The following is a 20000-nucleotide window of genomic DNA, read 5'->3' on the forward strand; positions in this document are numbered from 1 at the left end:
CGCTTCACGTCACAGTTATTCAAGAAGGCCATGCCGTGGGAGATTTGAAAAAAAACTTAGATGGTTTTAAAGTTCATTTATTTCGATTAAAATCTGTTTCTTTGAAAACACTATTTGTTGCGGTTGAGACTGACTGTTATGTTGGAATCGAGCTAGGTTTCCGTTAAGTTATACCACACAGTGACATAAATATGCATGACAATAAATAAATTTAAACAATGTGTAAATAATTCATTTTCATTGGTGGATACGCTTGTTGTAAAAAAAAAGGTGACTAAAAAAAAGGTGAATCCACATTATAAAAAGAGGCAATGTGTCACTCGCTCGTTATGAGGTAGGCTGACTAGCGCTTTGCGTCACCACGGTAACGTTTTTATTCTCATAGTTGCTTTGAAAATGCTTTAAAAAACACACTTCATACTCTTATTATCGTGGGATGAACGTTGGCAAATCTAAAGCAAATGACAGGCTAAGAGTCAAAGCACATTAAAATGTCGAAAGATGTGGGAGATGTGTAAGGATTGCAGTTTATCAGTCATTCTCAATCCCATTTTAAATCAATCAATCAATCAATCAATCAATAAATCAATTCTTTATTCACACTATCCAAAGTATTTATGAACAATTTATATTATAATTAATAAAAAAAAAGAGAAGAAGAAAGATATTAGGCCATAATATAGACCGCTAATAGGTGTGCGGTGTCCAAAGGAGCAGAGCTTTCTAGTTGGACTCCACCATAGCTCAGTAATGGCAGCATAAGAACAGATGAGATTAAATTAGCTGAACGATAACTGTTAATTAAGGCTATCTTTAAAACGAGCAACGGGGAATCGCAGAATGATAATAGGGAATGGGGAACGGGAAATGGGAATCTTTAAAAGTGGGAATCTTTAAAAGCGGGAATCTTTTGAACGGGGAATGTTTAAAAGCGGGAAGCTCTTGGAATTATTGATTAATCAACTAAAATCAATTTATTCATTGTAATTATATCGCACGCTAAAGCATATCTGTTTAGGGGGCTAGTGGAGCGGTTCAAATCTCGATTCTTACTCTTTGAGATCCGCTACACCGACAGAAGAATAGAACCGCCTTGATTCATCTGAACTCCAGTCTGTGAAGTTTTTAAATTGAGTTTCACAGCGATAAATATTTGTCCTACCGTTATCAAGTATTAATGGAAAGACGTACTACTTAACGACAGATATATGGCAAACACAATGGGTTCTCGGTTTTGTGACAGACAACCCTTGAATTTTTAAGCTTTGCGTGATGCGACATTTACACGGCGGTCGAGAGAGCTGTATGCCACGATCCAGTGGCACTTATGCTGGAATCTGTTTATTTTGACCTTAGCTCTTTTGGAGAAAAAGGCCAGGTTAGCTCATTAAAAGATTTTATGGCTTGCCTTGACAACCACAATTGCGACGGGATCGAAGGACCTTTCATGACGAAGATCGCGTCCAATATTGCCGCTGGATTGCTTTATTTGCACGAAAGAGGGATTGCCCACCGAGATTTAAAACCAGCGAATGTCCTAGTGAGCAATCACCATTACCGCGAGGAGGAAGATCGCGACAAACTCGCTTATGCGTGGAGTCACCAGCCGGTTGTATGCAAACTGACTGACTTAAGTGAGAGTAGGTCATTATATCTTCAAACAAGATCTGTGTGCTAATCGACAACTTTGGACATTGACAGGGGGACTGTACCCTGTACCCTTCTGGCTCCAGAAATACTTATCGGAAGTGACATTTCACGTGCGGGAGCCACAGTTGAGGATTTACTGCGCGTGGACATGTGGGCCTACGCGATGCTGCTTTTTAATTTATTAAACCCATGTCTTCATCATCCGTTCCAAGAAGTCACTGAAGCAAGAGGAAAATGATGACACCAAAGAAAAGATTATCCGTATCCACCGCAATGGTGAAGGGTTAAAGGAAACTCTAAAATATACTGAGAGATGTCAAGTGGAGTGACACAACGTTTGGAAGGTATACGAAGCCTGCACAGTTGTCCAACCGTGTGGAAGACCAGATGCAAGAAACGCCCAATACCATACCTGGATTCCTTTCGCTCTAACTAGGTTGTGTTTTACCAACGTGATATGCTTCCGTTTTCGGATGATAAATACAGTCGCCTCTCCTCGCTCCCAGTCACTTGGGACGCGTGAAACCTCCCAGTGACGGGGTGCGAGGAGAGGAGGCTGTATTCGCAGGCTAACTGCATACTAAAAAGGGAAAGAATTTTTTTTTCCCGTTTTAAAGATTCCCGCTTTCAAAGATTCCCCGATTTAAAGATTCCTCATTTTAAAGATATCCGCTAAACAGATATGCTTTAGCGTGCAATATAATTACAATGAATAAATTGATTTTAGTTGATTAATCAATAATTCCCAGAGCTTCCCACTTTTAAACATTCCCCGTTCAAAAGATTCCCGCTTTTAAAGAATCCTCATTTTAAAGATTCCCGCTTTTAAAGATTCCCATTTTAAATATTCCCGCTTTTTAAAGATTTCATCATTTTAAAGATTCCCGCTTTTAAAGATTCCCCATTTTAAAGATTCCCCGTTCCCTATCCCATTCTCCGATTCCCCGTTCATGGCTTTAAAGATAGCTGTTAATTAAGTAGGGTAAGTAAATTAGAGTGAGATGAAATTTACTATTTCTTAAAGTTTAAAAGCAGGAGGGAGTCAGATTATCCTCAGCATCAGGCCAACAGTAAACTCAACTTTGATTGATCAAAAGACGACACTTTCATTCCCTTTAAAGGAAATAAATGACGCTTAATTTCAAGGGGCACAGATTCCCATACCTTGGATCCAGAAAATTTGAAAGACCCAGACAATTTATATTATACAATTTATAAATCACTTTGTTTGCTTCAAATATTTCTATGGTTAAAATAAAGAACTTCAAGCAGTATCATGAAAATGTAGCGCCAATCTTTTCGAGGGATAACAAAGACATGTCATCTACATATCATATTATCTTGGTAGAAGACGAAAAAATCAAAAAAATCCTGCAAACGTTTCCTTCATAAGACCTTTCATAGAAAAGATAAAACCAAATCATTCGCTTCTTGCACCAATCTTACCTTGGTTGCCACCTGGTTGTCAAAATTTGTCTTAGTCTTTCTCTGCTTATTACCGGTCTCGAATCACTGGTAACTTCATGTAATTTTTTTGCAGTTGTTTTCGACTATGACAACGGGTAACCTAACTGTACTCGTAAAATGAAAACGATGTATCTTAAGGTTTCTAATGTCGTATATGTGTTGCTTGTGCTTATCCATGCGTCACCAGGTAATTATGATTGTTTTATATGAACCGAATATCAGGATTCAAACGCAAACTAAATATTAGTTGTGGTTACATACACCTTGGGTTATGGTTCAGCTCAGGTTTCATGTTACCCTTGGGGATGCGGTTACAAAGTAAAAGACTCCCCTCAGGGTAAAATAATTACAGGGTATAATTAATATAATGAGGGATCTTCGTGTTTTAGCTACGTTTTGCTTTATGATTGGCCAAGCCACCTCAGGGAGCAGATAAACCGTTCTTTTCAATTCAGGAACTGTCATGGGGAGTTTTTTTGTCCTTTTTGATGTAACCATTGAAATAACCTTAGGGCAGTTTCGTTCTAGGGAAAGCGGTTTCTCACAAAAACGTCCTTGCTCGTGGGCAAACTCTATTTACTCATGGGTAAGAAGGCTAGTGTAACCACAGCTATTGTTTTTCCGTTTAAGATGATGTCTTAAGCACATTTAAAAGGTGGATTTTTAAAAAGGAAAACGCGAATTTATCGGCAATTTGAGCAGTTGCAAAGAAGCCTGGAAAAAAAAAAAAGAAGTAATAAAATAAAAAATTAAAGTGATACCTAATTCACAATTATTCCACGAGTGCGCGTCGGATATGAGATGATAGATAGAAAACGTAAGGAGTTTCTCTCGAAATCGCCCACAAATTAAGAATAAATCTTCCCTTCCTTATTTTGTAGAGCATGGTATAATAGCTCATACACCATGACGGCTAAGCCAATCAAAACTCTGGAATTGCATTTTCCAATGATCCAGTTTTTAAACACACGGGGTATAATACGAATTTGCAATTGACCAGCTCCCAGATGGCTTAATTATAATAGCTGAAATGGCAGAGCAGGTGAAGCGCAATTACACGTTCATGGGTTCGAATCCCATTAAACTCTGTATTTTTTTTAAGGCGTCCTTGCATCTGCGTAAGCTGCTTCCATCATCAACGTTAACTGCAATGATCACTTTCAGTTAGAATTACATAACCACAATTATAAGATATAAAATTCCATATATTCTCTATCACGGAAGGAAAACGATATGCAGCGCCTCATGACAAATACTAACTTGCTGTTAAAAAGTGTTTATTGCTTTAACAAAAGATGCGCTAATAATCAAAACGATTCTAGGTTTTCGTATTTTGCTTGTGCTTGAGCCTCAGCCGCAAGGGAAAACCAGGCTTTTGAGAAAACCCGTCATTCGTGAAGTTTCCTTTACAGTGCTTTTACTTTGATTTCTCTCAGTATCCACAACACTACGTGATTTCTTCGTCTCGAATTTTTCAATTCGCTCTACCTTACGCTCGAAACCACAGCTCGCGAATCTCTTTTACATGGCTACTTTACTTTCATAAGCACGTTAGACAAAACCAAATTTTCGTGCCTCAAGGATTGTTAGATACCCACGGTTATTTCAGTGTCAAAAATACTTAATTGCTTTCATGGGATACATTTAAATGTCAGAGACATTTCATTGCTTTTGCAATCTATCTACAAATTGGCCACATCTGTCTTTGATTCTTTTTCTGAAGCTTCCAATTATTCATATTATGCTTCCACTTACTCTTATTTCACTCCCGTTTTACATTTCTTATGCTTATGTTTTTGCTGTATGCTTATGTTTTGTGTAAACCAGCCTGTATATCTTTTTCAGTTGTCCTACCTTATTATAGGAAATTAACAATACACGTTGACAACGCGAAGAAAATTTACGTTACACCAAATTAACGCAAAATTTTCGATAACCATCTTGCTTTACTGCGATGTTCATAATTATAGTCTGCGAACTCGCACTTTACATTTCTGAACGCCAAACTGCGTTTTGGCTTTCGTTAATAAAACCTTCCAAGACAAGTTCTTGGATGTTTTTAAGTTTTTTTTACAGCCAAAAATTTTGTTTTGAAGCCTAACTAGACCCTATCAATTCAAAAGATCTTTCAAAGCTTCAGTTTGTTGCAGTAATACGAATTTGCTGCACTTACAAAATCTCAACATACATATGTCTACTGGAGAAAAAGAAGCATTTACAGTAGTTAGCTTTTAGGGTTGCTCAAATGGATCTAGTGTGAGGAACCAATAAGGTTTTGTAATGAAATAAAGGTGCTTTAAAATAACAATGTTGTATAATAGTGTGCATCAGTAAATTTACATCGACATTAATTAAGATACATTAAATTAACGGGAATTTTGTAAAATCGCGTTAATAAAGGGCGTTCCTAATTTCCTATAATAAGGTATATGGAAAGCAAGTTAGGGAAATGTTGTCTATGTTGTCTATGAGGCGCTCAATAATTGTCATACATGAGCGCTCTTTTGATTTTGAAACTTCAAAATCGAAAGAGCTGGCAGCGCGAGTTCTATTTGAAATCACAATTATGATTTCAGACCAAACGTGCACGACACGAAGTTCAATTCCCAGTTTAATACATCCATTTGGAAATCTAACGTACCAATATTTTATTGATCCAGTAGCCGCTTTATAAAAAAAACGGACACGAAATGGACACTGAAAGCTGGAAACTCCCCTAAATGTAAGTAAAGGTTGTCAGCCGGAAGGAGCTCATTATCATAATTCAGAAACTGTAAGTTATTAAATTCATCCATTTTTTCAAAGCAAAGTTTTGGGAACAAAAGCTGCAACATTTGCCACTCAATGGCTTTCTTTGTCTTTCATTTCTCGTTCGATAAAACTGAATTTTTGTGCCTCAAGAATTCTTATGTAGTTACGGTCATTTCAATCTCAAACATACTTCACTGCTTTTAATTTTCGCTCTCTCAACAAATTAGACACAGGTGCCTTTGACTTTTTTTCTGACGGTTACACTTATTCTTACGCTTCCATAAACTCTTATCTCACTCGCCTGCGTCAGATATGGGTTGACTTTGTTCGAGGGTTGTCCAATACACCTGAATAGATACGAGTCGTAAAAAGGCTGTGCAGTTGCAGTCGATTCGTACAAATCGTGCCCATGTGGTACGACCCGTTGTCCAATGGAGAATTGAATCTCATTAGGGGGACTTAGAATATTTCTAACACGATGTAGGCCAAGAAACCCTTCTCCGAGTTGTCGATTCGTTCGATTCGTACGAATCGTGCCCATGTGGTACGACCCGTTGTCGAATGGAGAAATGCATCTCATTAGGGGGACTTAGAATATGTCTAACACGAGTTGTCGATTCGTACGAATCGTGCCCATGTGATACGACCCGTTGTCGAATGGAGAAATGCATCTCATTAAGGGGACTTAGAATATTTCTAACACGCTGTAGGTCAAGAGACCCTTCTCCGAGTTGTCGATTCGTTCGATTCGAACGATTCGTGCCCATGTGACACGACCCGTTGTCGGATGGAGAATTGTATCTCATTAGGTGGACTTGAATAGTTGTAACACGCTGTAGCTCAAGAGTCCCTTCTCCGAGTTGTCGATTCGTTCGATTCGAACGATTGGTGCCCATGTGGCACGACCCGTTGTCGAATGGAGAAATGCATCACATTAGGGGGACTTGAATAGTTGTAACACGCTGTAGCTCAAGAGTCCCTTCTCCGAGTTGTCGATTCGTTCGATTCGAACGATTGGTGCCCATGTGGCACGACCCGTTGTCGAATGGAGAAATGCATCTCATTAGGGGGACTTAAAATATTTCTAACACGCTGTATGCAAGAAACCCTTGTCCGAGTTGTCGATTCGTTCGATTCGTACGAATCGTGCCCAAGTGATACGACCCGTTGTCGAATCGAGAAGTGCTTCTCATTTGCGGGACTTAGAAGCATGTTCGAGTTGGCGATTCGGTCGAGTTGTATCTTCTATTAAAGAAGATTTGGACGATGTTGTTCGACGGAGGCCGTGTGAGTCCCCCCGGCGCGTGTTCACAATTACTTTGGTGAAAAAATATTAATGTCACACGAGTTTGGATCTACGTCTTGATGGCTATCAAGCGCAAGGAATGCACTTCTGCCTTGGATGTTCAGGGCATTCGTTTCTTATTGCACAGTAACGCTTGATCGTGTGCCTCAGAAAGAGCTGTGTAAGGGAAAGCATTTGGTAGGAAATTGTTTGCCCTTGAGAATGATAGCACATAGCTTATTAAAGGAGCAGCATGTTTTTGCGTAAAAACTGAACCTATTCGTATAACTGAATCCTGGTCAACATTAATTGATTTAATTTATACAAATTATGTTGACCGGGTTGCCTGTTCCGGAGTCTCTCATATTGGTATCAGCGATCATAGCCTTGTTTACGTTTATAGGAAATTATCTCTCGCGTCTTTTTCAACAGGGCATTCAACCATTTCATATAGAAATGTCCTAAATTTGAATCGAGAGAGTTTTCGTAACGATACCGCTCAACAAGATTGGTTCTGTAATGGTTCTGAAGATCGAAATGGTTTGTGGACTGACTGGAAAACGTAATTTTTGAATATTGTTAATATTCATGCACCACTCCGATCTAGACGTGCTAGAACCAATAAAGCAAACCCTGGATCAATTCCCAATTAAAGAAAGGCATGCGTGATCGCTGATGCTGCCAAAAGGAAAGGAATTGCATCGAATCACTCACGCGATTGGGAAAAGTACAAAAAGTTGCGTAATAAAATAAACATTTAAACTTCAAGACTTCTAAAGTATCTTATTTATTCTAATGCTTTTATTAAATCTAAGGGTAATTCTCGAAAAACCAGCCCAAGTTCGCGTCACTAGAGAGAGTGTAGTCATTTTCATTCCTTTAATTGAATGAACGTTAAATTGAGCATTTTTTAGGCTTCATAATCGACGGTGTTTTATTTCCCATACAAAGTGTTACAACGCGTTGAAATTCTCAACGGCTGTCTAGTGACGGGAGCTTGGGCTGCCTATGGAAAAACGTGGCAAACGGAACCTTTAATGAGCTTACTTCCGGTGTTGTAAATAATAAGGGTGACAGAATTGAAATTGAATGATGCCGTTATCTCTAATCTTAGCGAGCTTTCTAACGCTTCTAATGACCATTTTTCAACAATTGGGCCCAGACATGGTAAGGAAAATTCTCCTATTGCTGACAATAATTCAAGTTATATCAATTATTTAAATGTAAAAATTATAACAATAAATTCAGCTTTTCTTCGATTAATTGCAGTACTGTTTTCTTACATAAATTTTCTTTATTGTTTGTTGCTAGTCCATGTGATAAGTCATCATTGCGTGCGTTGTTTTTTTGCAGCGGTGTTTCGTTGGTATCTTCAGTCCTGTTCTGATAATTTTCCCAATGCTTTTTGCTGAAAATAAGAAGAAGTGAATAGTCTTGACATGTTTAAAAGTTCTCCCCTCGCATCTTAGATGAATTCCGTAATAACTTAAGTTGTGTGGGCCCATTTGCCTTAGTTTCCCTTCGGGTAGCGCTTTCTTAAAATTAAATTTCATTTCATCAAATAGCGAGTGGCACTTCAACTTTCAGCTAAGGATTTGATCTAAACAGATGAAATTAAATACGTCCATATAAACTATGTTTATACGTTATAAGGACTTACAAAATGGCCTCAAAAGGCTTTTAGGTAAATGTGTTCGTTTACAGGTACATGCCCTTGGCGTTGCGCAATGAGTGCGGGTCTCTTGGCTAGAAAAGCATAGTTAATTACTGCATTCGGAAGTGCGAGATAGTCCATTTCTTCTCTGAGGACTCAATTGTCGGTGTTTAGAGTTTGTTGGATTCGTGCTGATCGAAAGTGAATATTAAAAGGTCTCCACATACCTGTAGGTAGAACAACAGCAATCCACACTATGATAGGTTCTGAAGTGCAGCGTGTCCCATACAAAATGATATTAATGTCAGTATTCCCAATAATACCGTCATTTCTCGTTGCTTCATCCCTTTCCGAATAAACGACAAATCTACGAATGACAAGGATAAGAATTGAGCGAGCACATGCTGGTAATTTGGAGTGGGGAGAAATAGGTTATTGCAAATACCTTTGTTTTTATAGAAGACATGTGAAGCAAAACAAAATGGTATTTTATGCCTTACCTGGCGCAATTTTTCAGGCAACAGAGTCCAATCAAGGTCGTGGTTATAGCACTCTTTTAAATCACTGTCCATTGCTTGCATACGGTTAGCCATGGTTGGAAAATTGGGGAATATCAGCATACACTCGTTGCAGTCGTGTATTGTATACTTAAAGTGCTGTTTGTGCTCTTTAAATGGCGCCTTATGAAGAGTGATTAGCGGAAGTGTGGAAGAAATAGGTTATTATTGTATCTTTATTAGCGGTTAATCCAGAGCTAGAGTTGTGATCCTATTTGTGTGATAATACATCATTGGGTTGACGAGAAAACGCATTTCCTGGTGACCGGAACAGACAGCGTCGTAAGCGAAACGTGATATTGGAAGTCCTGAGCATGTTGGAAATAAATATAAATTGTATTTATGCTAGTACCTATCGTAGGGAGCAAAAGCAATTGTACACTGGGAGAGGCAACTTGTTCTATGTTACTGATCTTAACTGATTGGTACCTTCGATTTTATCATCAAAGGACCAAATAAATTCCTTTTGTAACGGTATGCGGTTCATCCACACTTCAACTTGCAAGGAATTTATGAGAGTGACAATGAAAACAACTATTGTATCCTGTAAATAGGTTACAGGGGTGTAGCCCTTCCCGGGCTAACAAATTTTTTCCCTAGATTCAAATTTCATAATAGGAAATGTGCAAATTTCGTGACCAAAAAACTTCATTTGTGACAGCGTTTTCAGGAACTATTCCCACAAGATGTGCAAAAGCTATCTACGCCCTTAAGTCAGCATGTACGTATCCACAAAAATACAATCTGAAGCCACGAGAAAATCACAACCCCAAGGCAACTTTACCCACGTGGAATCCCTCCGGGAGCTTTTAATAAAGAGCCCAAAGTAACTGCACTTAGCATCAGCATCATAGCTAGAAAAGGTTAAGACGCGAGCACGGTTCTGAAGCTTCTGTAGCCTGTCAAACAACGTTTTACCACAATTACCCAGACAGGATAGCAAAAGTCGAAATGAGATTGAATTAGTGTATATATAATGAACAGTGGGTGGTGGGACAAACGGTCTAATTCTTTTTATTGCTCCTATCCCCGAAGCGACGTTTTTAGAAAATGTATCAATGTGTGTTTACCACCGTAGATTTTCATCAATAAATATTCCAAGCGATTTAATAGAGGAAACATGTTCAATCGCAAGATTATCAATCGAAAGCTTAAGTGGGTTTGACAAACTACTAAATTTTTGTCTGGAGCCAATTAGCATAAATTCAGTTTTAGCACTGTTCAAAGTAGAAAGCTTTTACAACGTGTTATCACACTTCCCCTGTTTGTTCGTCGGCACAGGCTTTTAGAACGAGGCATACACACTTTCCCTTGTTTGTTTGTCTGTGCAGGCTCCGAAGTATACACTCTTTCGCTTTACGGCACGGCTTCTTAGAACGAAGCATACACGCTTTCCCTTGTTTGTTTGTCGGCGCAGGCTCCGAAGAATACACACTTTCGCTTGTCGGCAATGTAACTCTTCCATTAAAATCGCTGTTCTTGAAAAGAGAACTCTCAGAGGCTCTATGGGCAAGAATCGTGGGTACTTTATAAATGAATATTTGTGCCGCAATTGTGGAATCATAATGGATCATGATGTGAGAAGTAACTTGCAATTAAGACTTGAAATGTATTTTAGATACACATAAGTCACCACATCCATTTCTTTCTGGCACCGGCTCTTAGAAAGCTTTTACAACGTGTTATACACACTTCCCCTGTTTGTTCGTCGGCACAGGCTTTTAGAACGAGCCATACACACTTTCCCTTGTTTGTTTGTCGGCGCAGGCTCCGAGGTATACACACTTTCGGTTGTCGGCACAGGTTTTTATAACGAGGCGTGCACACTTTCCTTGCGTTCCTGTAAACCTTTGACGGCATGGGTTTTGAGAACGACGCATACACACATTGTCTCGTTTGTTTTGGTAGATGCGGCTCAGTGTGTTCATGTTTATGGACTACAGCTCATTCACAAATTGGACCGCGACGCATACACACATTGACAGGCATAAAAAATTAGCAACAACATGCGATAGTCGAATCGACACGGGTCGTAAAAGGGTTTCACGAATTGTACGGATCGATCGATTCGTGGGGACAGCTGTGCGACGGTATTATCTAATGAGATGCATTTTTCTGGTTGACAGATCGTGTCTTCGGGTAGTTTCCGCATGAAATGAGCGACATGCTGCCACTATAACATGCAATACTAGAATGGATACGGGTCGTAAAAGCGATTCACGAATCGTACGGATCGTTCGATTCGTGGGGACAGCTGTACGTCGATTTTATCTAATGAGATGCATTTTTCGGGTCGACAGATCGTGCATTCGGGTCGTTTCACTTAGTGAGTATTGGCATGCATGCTTTGTTTAACTTGATTTTGCCGGCCATTGTCAAGCTGTATTAGCTAAAGGAACTGCTTAAAGCAGCAGCGATTATAGTATTAATAACACTTTAAAAAAAAAAGTCCGCTCCCGGAACCAGTCATATCATAGGATGTTACAGATTCCTCTCGCTTGTGCCCTGACCAAAAAAAAAGGCACATTTATGTACGACAATATTGAATTTCTCACTAACTTTCAACCTCGGACATTTCTAGCATCCTTGTTGGTTATCTGGACCTCGGTTACTAGCCATTAAAAAAAGGAACCTACACTCCTACTGTAGAATAAAGTTCATCCGGAGGATATGTTTGGAATCAAATTTGTTCGAAGAATAGACAAAAAAACTGGTTTACGTATACTCTCTGAGAAAAACGAGCCTTTGTTAAATAAGAATAAGGCAACTGTTACATGTTACAATTATCCAAGAAAACCACGCCCTGAATTTTTTTAAAACAAAGAAGTCGATTCTGAAATTTATTTATTTTGGATACAAACGTTTTTTTTTTTTGTCAATTTTTTTTTGTTTTTTAACATTATTTGATAAGATCAAAGTTATTGTTTTCGGTTGAAGTCGAGATCGATTTAAACTTGTGAGGCACAATAAATGGCATAAACATTTGCAAAAGAAAAAGCAGAAGAAAATCTGAAATGATTCCATCTTACTTGTGGATACACGTGTTCTAGAGACGGATGCTTTGAAGACTCCATAGAAACTAAAGCGAATGTACCACTCGCTCATTCAGGCTAAGACACTGACGCTGCGCGTTACTATGGAAATATTTAGCAACCTCATGTGTGCAAAGGGTTCTATTGGGAATACATGTACTAAGAATCAAACAAAACATTTGATACTCTTGTTGCTAAGGGATGATGTACCTGCAAAACGTTAGGGGATAAATGATGAAGTAACCGTTGTTACTTAGGCGGCAAAAGAATGCGAGATAACGTGAAAAATAGGCTAATATATATTTCTCTTTTGGAAAATAGTGATTGTTTGATACAAATGTAAGGATGAAACGCAAAATAAAATGTTACTTTTAGAGGCACTTTTTTTGTTTGAGACCTTGTTCCTCGAATTAAAATGAAGAGCAGCTTTAAATGTGGATATTTTAGAAGAACAACGATTTGCAACGCGTCACTACACAAAAAAAAACTTTTCAATAAGTATCTCCTGTTTTACCTAAAGATGTTAATGTTCTAGGGGCTTCTGAGTTCTCGTATTTTGCTTGTGCCTACTTATGCATAGGTCGCCAGGCAAAAAAAAAAGGCCTCTAAAGAAATCCCAACACTAACTGGATTTTCCTTATGTAATTTTTCTTTTGGTGGTTAGCGCACCTTGGTCATCTCGTTTGTAAAACCAAAGTTTCGTGCTTCAACAATTATTATGCAGTCACGGTCATTTCAATCTCAAAGTATATATACTTCACTGCTTTTGCGCTCTCACGCGTGCCTTTGACGTCCAGCTGATACTTCTAGCTTATCTCACTCCCGTGTTACAATACCCATTCTCATGTTTTTGCTATATGCCGTTATGTCCTGTTTAGACAAGCCTTTAACAGGACACAAGGACCTGCTGCATAGCTCCCGTGTTTGGCTCTTTGCAACAATTGCTCCAAATGTCATCTACAAGCGTCCCAAGATTGTATCTCCTATTCACTCAATGAAGGATCACTTGGCTAATTTTCTCAATTCAAGCTCAGCAATCAACTGTATCTTACCATTATACTAGAAGGCATGGCGGACTTTACTTCAAGGAAAAATGACCGCGTGTAAGAAGCAGAGATGTGATTTCTGATAATGATAATGAGCTTGATAATGTACTTTGTGGTTGTATTTTGGTGTATTACGTACACATTAGGAAATTTCCTCTCCTTAAAGAAAAGTATACTACTTGTCACGTTTCTCCGCTTACCTCGTGGATGCCCAACCTCTACGAAACTCACAGTTTCTATGACAAACACTACAGCGCTAGTAGCAACACAAATGTAGTTTCCTGCATCCTCCTTTTTAACATTCCTTATAACTAACGCTCCATTGATCTGTTGGTTTCGTCCAGCTGGCAGAGAAGAGCCTTGTCGTTTCCAGGTGATGACTGGTTGTGGATCACCAGCAGCGCTGCAGTTCAGTCTCAGGGAATCGCCAAGTGTTGCAAAAGGTCTGATTGGAGGTTTGATGGTAAAGCGTGGAAGAGAAACTACAACTAATAGAGTTTTCTTAATAACACTTCCTAAAATGTTAGTTGCAGTACAGATATACTCCGAAGTATCAGATTTGCGGACGTCTTCAAATTTCATGACTGTGTTATTTCTGAGCACTCTCCCCTGTGGAAGCTGACCAAACACCTTGCTCCACTTCACTTCTGGTGTGGGGTGACCAGTCACGTGACAAGTGGGAAGAGTGACATTGCTTCCTTCGCTGATATAAAGAGGCCCCGGATGAAGAGAAACAGATGGCTGGACTGCAACATAAATGATTTTCAGGCATCATCACATCAATAAAACACTGTGATTGTGGATTTTGGTAAAGTTAACCCATAAAGTGATTCAACTCACATCGTAAAATACTGATCCGACAAATAGCATTTATTATTTGAAGCATAAAAACAACCTTTCTCTGGGTTATTTGGTTATTAATAAGCAGGAAAAGGTGAATTTTTTACCCTGTTTCCTATCGTTAGTGCGCGGGTTGGTAGCAAAGTGTATATGTTAAATGATAAGAATTCAATAACAGGTGAAAAACTGCGTGACGCGTGAAGTGATATCGTTTCGATGATCACTCGGGGATACTCAGGAAAAAATATATTGATTGCTCCGAGCACTAATCGAACTTGCCTTACTGCCACATACTATAATGCCGATTTGTCCTGCAATACTTTACGCTGACCATTCTGACTCGCTGTTGTAGCAGTAAACAGCATCCGAACAGGTAATCAGATGGTCCCAAGTTTGATTCTTTTTGGGAACACTTGGGTTTTTTCGAGTATACTCGACTCATCATCATTAAAATAAATCTTCTCATTTATGGACTGCTTTTCTACATTGCGATACACGTGTAGCTGATCAAAGCTATAAACGATTTGGAAAGCTGACGTTTCTAGACCTTTCTACCGTTAGCCCTTCGTTCGAGCGAATAGAGAAATTGTGGGTGTTGTTGGTTTTCATGAGGGTGGGGAGGAGCTTTGCCATTGATGGAAATACTAGGACTGAATTATCAAAATGGTACAGTCTCGCTGTAGAAGCAATATAAAGAATCTGAACAAGTTCTGCGCTTGTTTTTCTTTTTCGGATATCGCGAATTATCTTAAAACAAAACATAAAAGGTTTTTGTGTGGAGATCGTTTAAAAACAGAAAAGCGTACTGAAAGTACTTGAGAATCTCAGGGTTTAGTCACCGCGAGGCATTAATCCCTTCAGGCTGTAGAAAATTGCCACATACAAAAGACTTACCGTTTATTATCAGTCGAGTCTCTGCACGAGCTTTCCCCAGGATGTTTGTCGCTGTACATCGATAAACACCGGCGTCACCTCCTTTTACATTACGGAAACGCAACATTTTTCCTGATACCGCTAAGTCGCTCACCTCTGTCTGATTGATCACTCTACTCCATACCACTGTAGGCTCAGGATTTCCTGTGATTGAGCACTGAAAGGAGGCTGATTCGCTTTCGTTAACTGTCATCTTTGCAGGGGAAACAGCAACAGTTGGATCTGAAATCGATTCACCAGGCTCTCCTTTAGTTCCCGGCTTGCCTGGCAGGCCCACATCGCCTTTTTGTCCTTTCGGTCCAGCTTCTCCTTGAGGTCCCATGATGCCTTGCTTACCACTTTTTCCCGGTGATCCCATAAGGCCTTGGTCACCTTTCTTTCCATTTCTTCCCGTTTTGCCTCTTCGTCCTTGGGAGCCTTTCTCTCCTTTCGATCCAGGTGGACCGGGAGGTCCTGGGGGACACGATAGGCAAGACTGAGTTGAATCCGCTCGGCGTCTTCTTTGTCTTGCAAGCTCAGGTTCTAACGGATGAGAAATCATTGAAAGCAATGAATCGAAATTTTAGACATTTAACAATGTCTTCCAGAACGGATAAAAAAGGAGGAAAGAATGTAAAATCTGCAAGTGATTTAACCCACGATTGCTTGATTTAGTCTTTGTTTAGTAGCCGTGTCGAAAGAGTCAAGAATTGAAACCAAACAAAGCTACCTTTATTCAACGGCTTTATTGCTTTTTAATATATTTTTATTTGAAGCTAAAATAGTGGGTGATTTTTTTTCACGCGGGCGTCTTTGTTAATCAGCAACAATAAATCTCGTGTCTTAATTAAAGGGACATCGTCACGCTGCTTTAGTCAAATTTTGTATCCAATGGCGAATTGAAGTGCTCTGAAGCTATTCTTTATTGTTTGCAGCCAAGGATGGAGGGCATGGAAGTGGATTGAAACTTGAAAAAATCGGCCAGTGTTTTCAAGTTTGGAGACGTTGTCCTCTGAAAGTCGCCAAAAGCTAAGTACGAATAGCTCTTTGTTTCAGTTATATTATACTCAGTTCGCATCATCTTTGTGAGTTGTCAGGAATGTTATACGTGTGAGCTAAAGTACTAATTTAGATTTTTTACCAAGTTTTGAGATAAAAACATTAAATTTAGCATGACAGTGCCCCTTTAATTAAGGCTTCAGGTTAAGTGTTTTTTCTTTCCCGAAATACATTATTCATTCAGCTATTAATGAATTACAATAATATAGGCAAAGAGAGAGCAATAAAATAAGTTACGCGAGTACAAAAAGAGGAAAATGTATCCCTTGTGAGGCATTCACACCGAGACACACTCGCACTCACTCCTAAAGGCCGTAAAATAAACTCCATTTCGACAAGGGTTACTTTGTTTTATCGGGATTGAGCGTTTTGGTTCATTCTACGCACCTGGCTCTCTATAATGGGGAAATTGTACTGTGCATTACACTCCCACATTTTTGCATAAACCAATTCTCACGAGGCTAGCGTGTTTCTGTGTTTGTATCCAAGTAGGCCCGAGACCCTTTTTTATACCAAGTGGAAAAGCGTCTCAATTAGGCCTTGAACGCAGTCTTGAATGGTTAATATTCTGGATTTTGCACGGTTACGAGTGATATTTTTCCTGTGACGGGTAACAGAAATCTAAATGTGAATAGCCTTAGCAGTGTAATTTTAATGAAAACAAATGTTCAAGTCAAAATTGAAGGCTAAAAATCCCGTGAGAACTTGGTTTAATTCGTAGACAAACTGGAAATTAAGTTTCCAGTTATCCAGGACTAGCTTAATTGGGTTTTGAACAATTGGGCCCAGTACCATGCTCTGTGGAGCAGCCTTGCTATAAGAAGAAATCACAAAACTCAATTACAAATCACAAACAATTAGCATCCTCTTTATCGTAAATATTTTGAAATATATAGGCATGTGTTATTTATAGTCTAATTGGATTTCAGAAAAAAAAAATGGCCGAGACTTATCGAGCTAACATTATCGGTCAAAATAATTTACTACCTTTAGTTAAACAGGGCCGTAGCAAGGGGAGGGGCCTGGGGGCCCGTGCCCCTCCACTTTTTTTCCCCAAAAGCAAAAACACACAAGTTTTAAATTGTTGGAAGTAGAAATTGTTCTTAGAGAAGTTTGAAACAACAAGATGTAAATAATTCCGGATAGAATCGTTATTGATATACTTAATTTACAGTACCATTTCCCCAGTTCATATTTTTATTTCTTTTATTTGGTGATACAAAACTGCAGATAAAAACGAGAAATGTGACAAATTTATAAATATGTCAAATCGTCTTGCCATCCAGGCGACTCACCGCCTTTATTACTGGATTCGTCTTTGGAACATGATCTTAAGTCAGCCATGTCCTCTCAAAACTCCCGAAAATCCAAGCAGAAGTCGCTCTTATCCTGGGTAAGGCCCCTGGATAATAAGGCGAACGTCGAGGATGAGAATGTAGAAAAGTCTTGGGATGCAGAAATGCCAGAGAGGAGTTGTGAGAGCGGCCAGGATTATGCTGGTAGTGAGTCTGTTGAAGTAGTTGGTTCCCAGTTACCTCCACTTGGAGATAGACGAAATCAGCCAAGAGATCACTTTCCTTTAAGTCCTACAGCAACAGGAATAGGTCCTTCCAGTTGGGGTGGTTTGACGCCACCCGAAATACTAATAAATTGACTCTGTACAACTGTTATGCATCCGTTGACCAAGAAAGTCGATGATTTTCTGTAACAACCGTTTGATTTTTATTTGGAATACCAGGGACAAAGAACGGTCTTACACCCCTCCAATGCGTTCTCCGAACCCCAAGGCCCCAATTTTCAAAATATAAGTCGTTTAAAAATCTTTGGTCCCCCCTCAGTTTTCCCGGGCCTGCTACGGCCCTGTTAAAACATTTATGCAGTCCGCATACTGATACACTTTTTAGGTACTTCACACATTCTTTTGACATAATTCATCCCAAATGCTTTTTGCAGAGGCAAACACGATATTTAAGCGTTTTGAAATGAAATCACTCACTTCCCCTCAAACTGCCATATTTTTACTTTGTACACTTGACTTCACAAAAACTTGTTGGGGCGAGGGGGGAGAGGGGGCTGATGAGAAATTACCTATTATCTAAAAAAAAATTAAAATTGGAGGACCCCTACTTGCTACCCCTTTCTAGTATCTCTAAAATTTGAGACATCCCCAACCTACCTCATAGCCACAAACCAATACACGATGCAGAAGCGAAAGCGAAACAATTAAGGCAAAAACAGAAAAACGCCTCCAAAGGGGCAAACAAAGCCTTTAGAAAGCCAGCTATATCACTGATACACGGCACAACCTAATAGGCGCTCAAGAACGAAAAGATCTCGGGCCGGGGTTAAAGGTTTAAAAGCAGAATTACTCGCTTCTACCACTGACAAGCCTATCGGTTGGGACGCAAAGGCGTAAGGACAAACGGTCACATTTACATTACTGCAGAGACAGGGTTTTCCGCGACAGTTTTGTAAAGTAGCGGACATATTTCTCAAAGAAGGGGAAGTGACATATTTGGCGCCGCAAGGCGCCTTGCGAACGCCGAGGGAGCCAGATGCCCAAGGGGGACTGGGGGAATACCCCCCTCCCGGAGAAAAAAATTAAAATACAACACTCAGAAACGCTGTTTCCAGTGTTTTTGGAACCCAAGAATCATTTTCCCAGGGAAGGCTGGAGTTCACTCAAATTCTCTTTAAAAAGAAAGTAAAACAAATAATTGCGTTCTCGAGGAACGAGAGAACGCATCCTAATTTGTTTTCGCAGGCAATCGAGATTATTTTGTGGACTGCAAATTGGCCGCCCCTCTTGGTTTTCGCAGGGGCTTTGGGCCTCGTTTTTGTGTCCATCTGCTACGTCATGCTTGTTCTTTCGTTGTTTTCGACGTTTTGGGGTTTTCTTTGAACTGGTTTGTAACTCTGAATACATTCGACAAAAAAGAGAATGCAATCCCAATTCAGCCTGGAGTGAGAGTTTTCGTTCGGGCGAAAACAAATTACATCATCGCAAAGCAAATGTTTACGAGACGACTTGTTCGCGATCGCTCGTTTCTAGAAGTTTTTTCTTCTGGACCGAGCGTGGCCTGTTTGGTCAGGTTGTGAGATGACGTGCTTTTGTTACATAGCTGGGACAACATTATTTATTCTGTTCACGAACACGACTTTGAATCGCCTTGGCTTTGGGATGTTAACCGTACGCGTGGGAACAGCCATATTTCATTGGCTATATTTTGATTACATTTGTTGACTTTAATATATAGTTCCAGTGGCCTTTATGATTAAAAACATTACCAGTAAAAGTGAAAATGCATAACATGAATTTGCGAGTTCACCGAAACTGGAGCCGTCACGCAACGTGTCATCAAAGGTCATAAGCAAGGAAATCAAAATCCACAGAACAATAGTGGACTTCGTCAGTGCGTTATATGTCTGTAAAACGTCAGCCGTTCACAGTAACGTGAGTAATGATTTCAGCAACAGACAACTATTATCACAGGCAGAGAACGCACTCCTAATCTTTGATTACTACTAGTAATAATAATAAAATGAAAAAACCCCTCAAATCAAAGTACCGGGCATGGAATGGGAAATCGCCTTACGAAACGTCCGGCCTCCGGCCTCAAACTGACGAAAACCCGGGCCTGCTGCAGAGAAAATCGACGCTAAAAATACATCATCGAGACGCACTATTGTCTTGTCACACAGTAGTATGAAGGACCAAATCTAAAGTCTCATAGAACAAAAACCATT

The 20000-nt window shown here is 39.6% G+C and overlaps 1 protein-coding gene across 1 annotated transcript in view; it reads right to left on the reverse strand.

Annotated features, from left to right (window-relative positions):
• LOC137996774 (uncharacterized) overlaps positions 1 to 20000 on the reverse strand; it is a 23782-nt gene that overhangs the window by 3026 nt on the left and 756 nt on the right. Inside the window, exons 2-3 of the mRNA XM_068842357.1 lie at positions 15177 to 15737; positions 13643 to 14188 (exon numbers count right to left, since the gene is read on the reverse strand). Of these exons, the coding sequence (XP_068698458.1) occupies positions 13643 to 14188; positions 15177 to 15737 (1107 nt within the window). The remainder of the gene's footprint in view (positions 1 to 13642; positions 14189 to 15176; positions 15738 to 20000) is intronic.

The sequence above is a fragment of the Montipora foliosa genome, chromosome 3 (assembly GCF_036669935.1).
Source record: "Montipora foliosa isolate CH-2021 chromosome 3, ASM3666993v2, whole genome shotgun sequence".
Taxonomy (NCBI): domain Eukaryota; kingdom Metazoa; phylum Cnidaria; class Anthozoa; order Scleractinia; family Acroporidae; genus Montipora; species Montipora foliosa.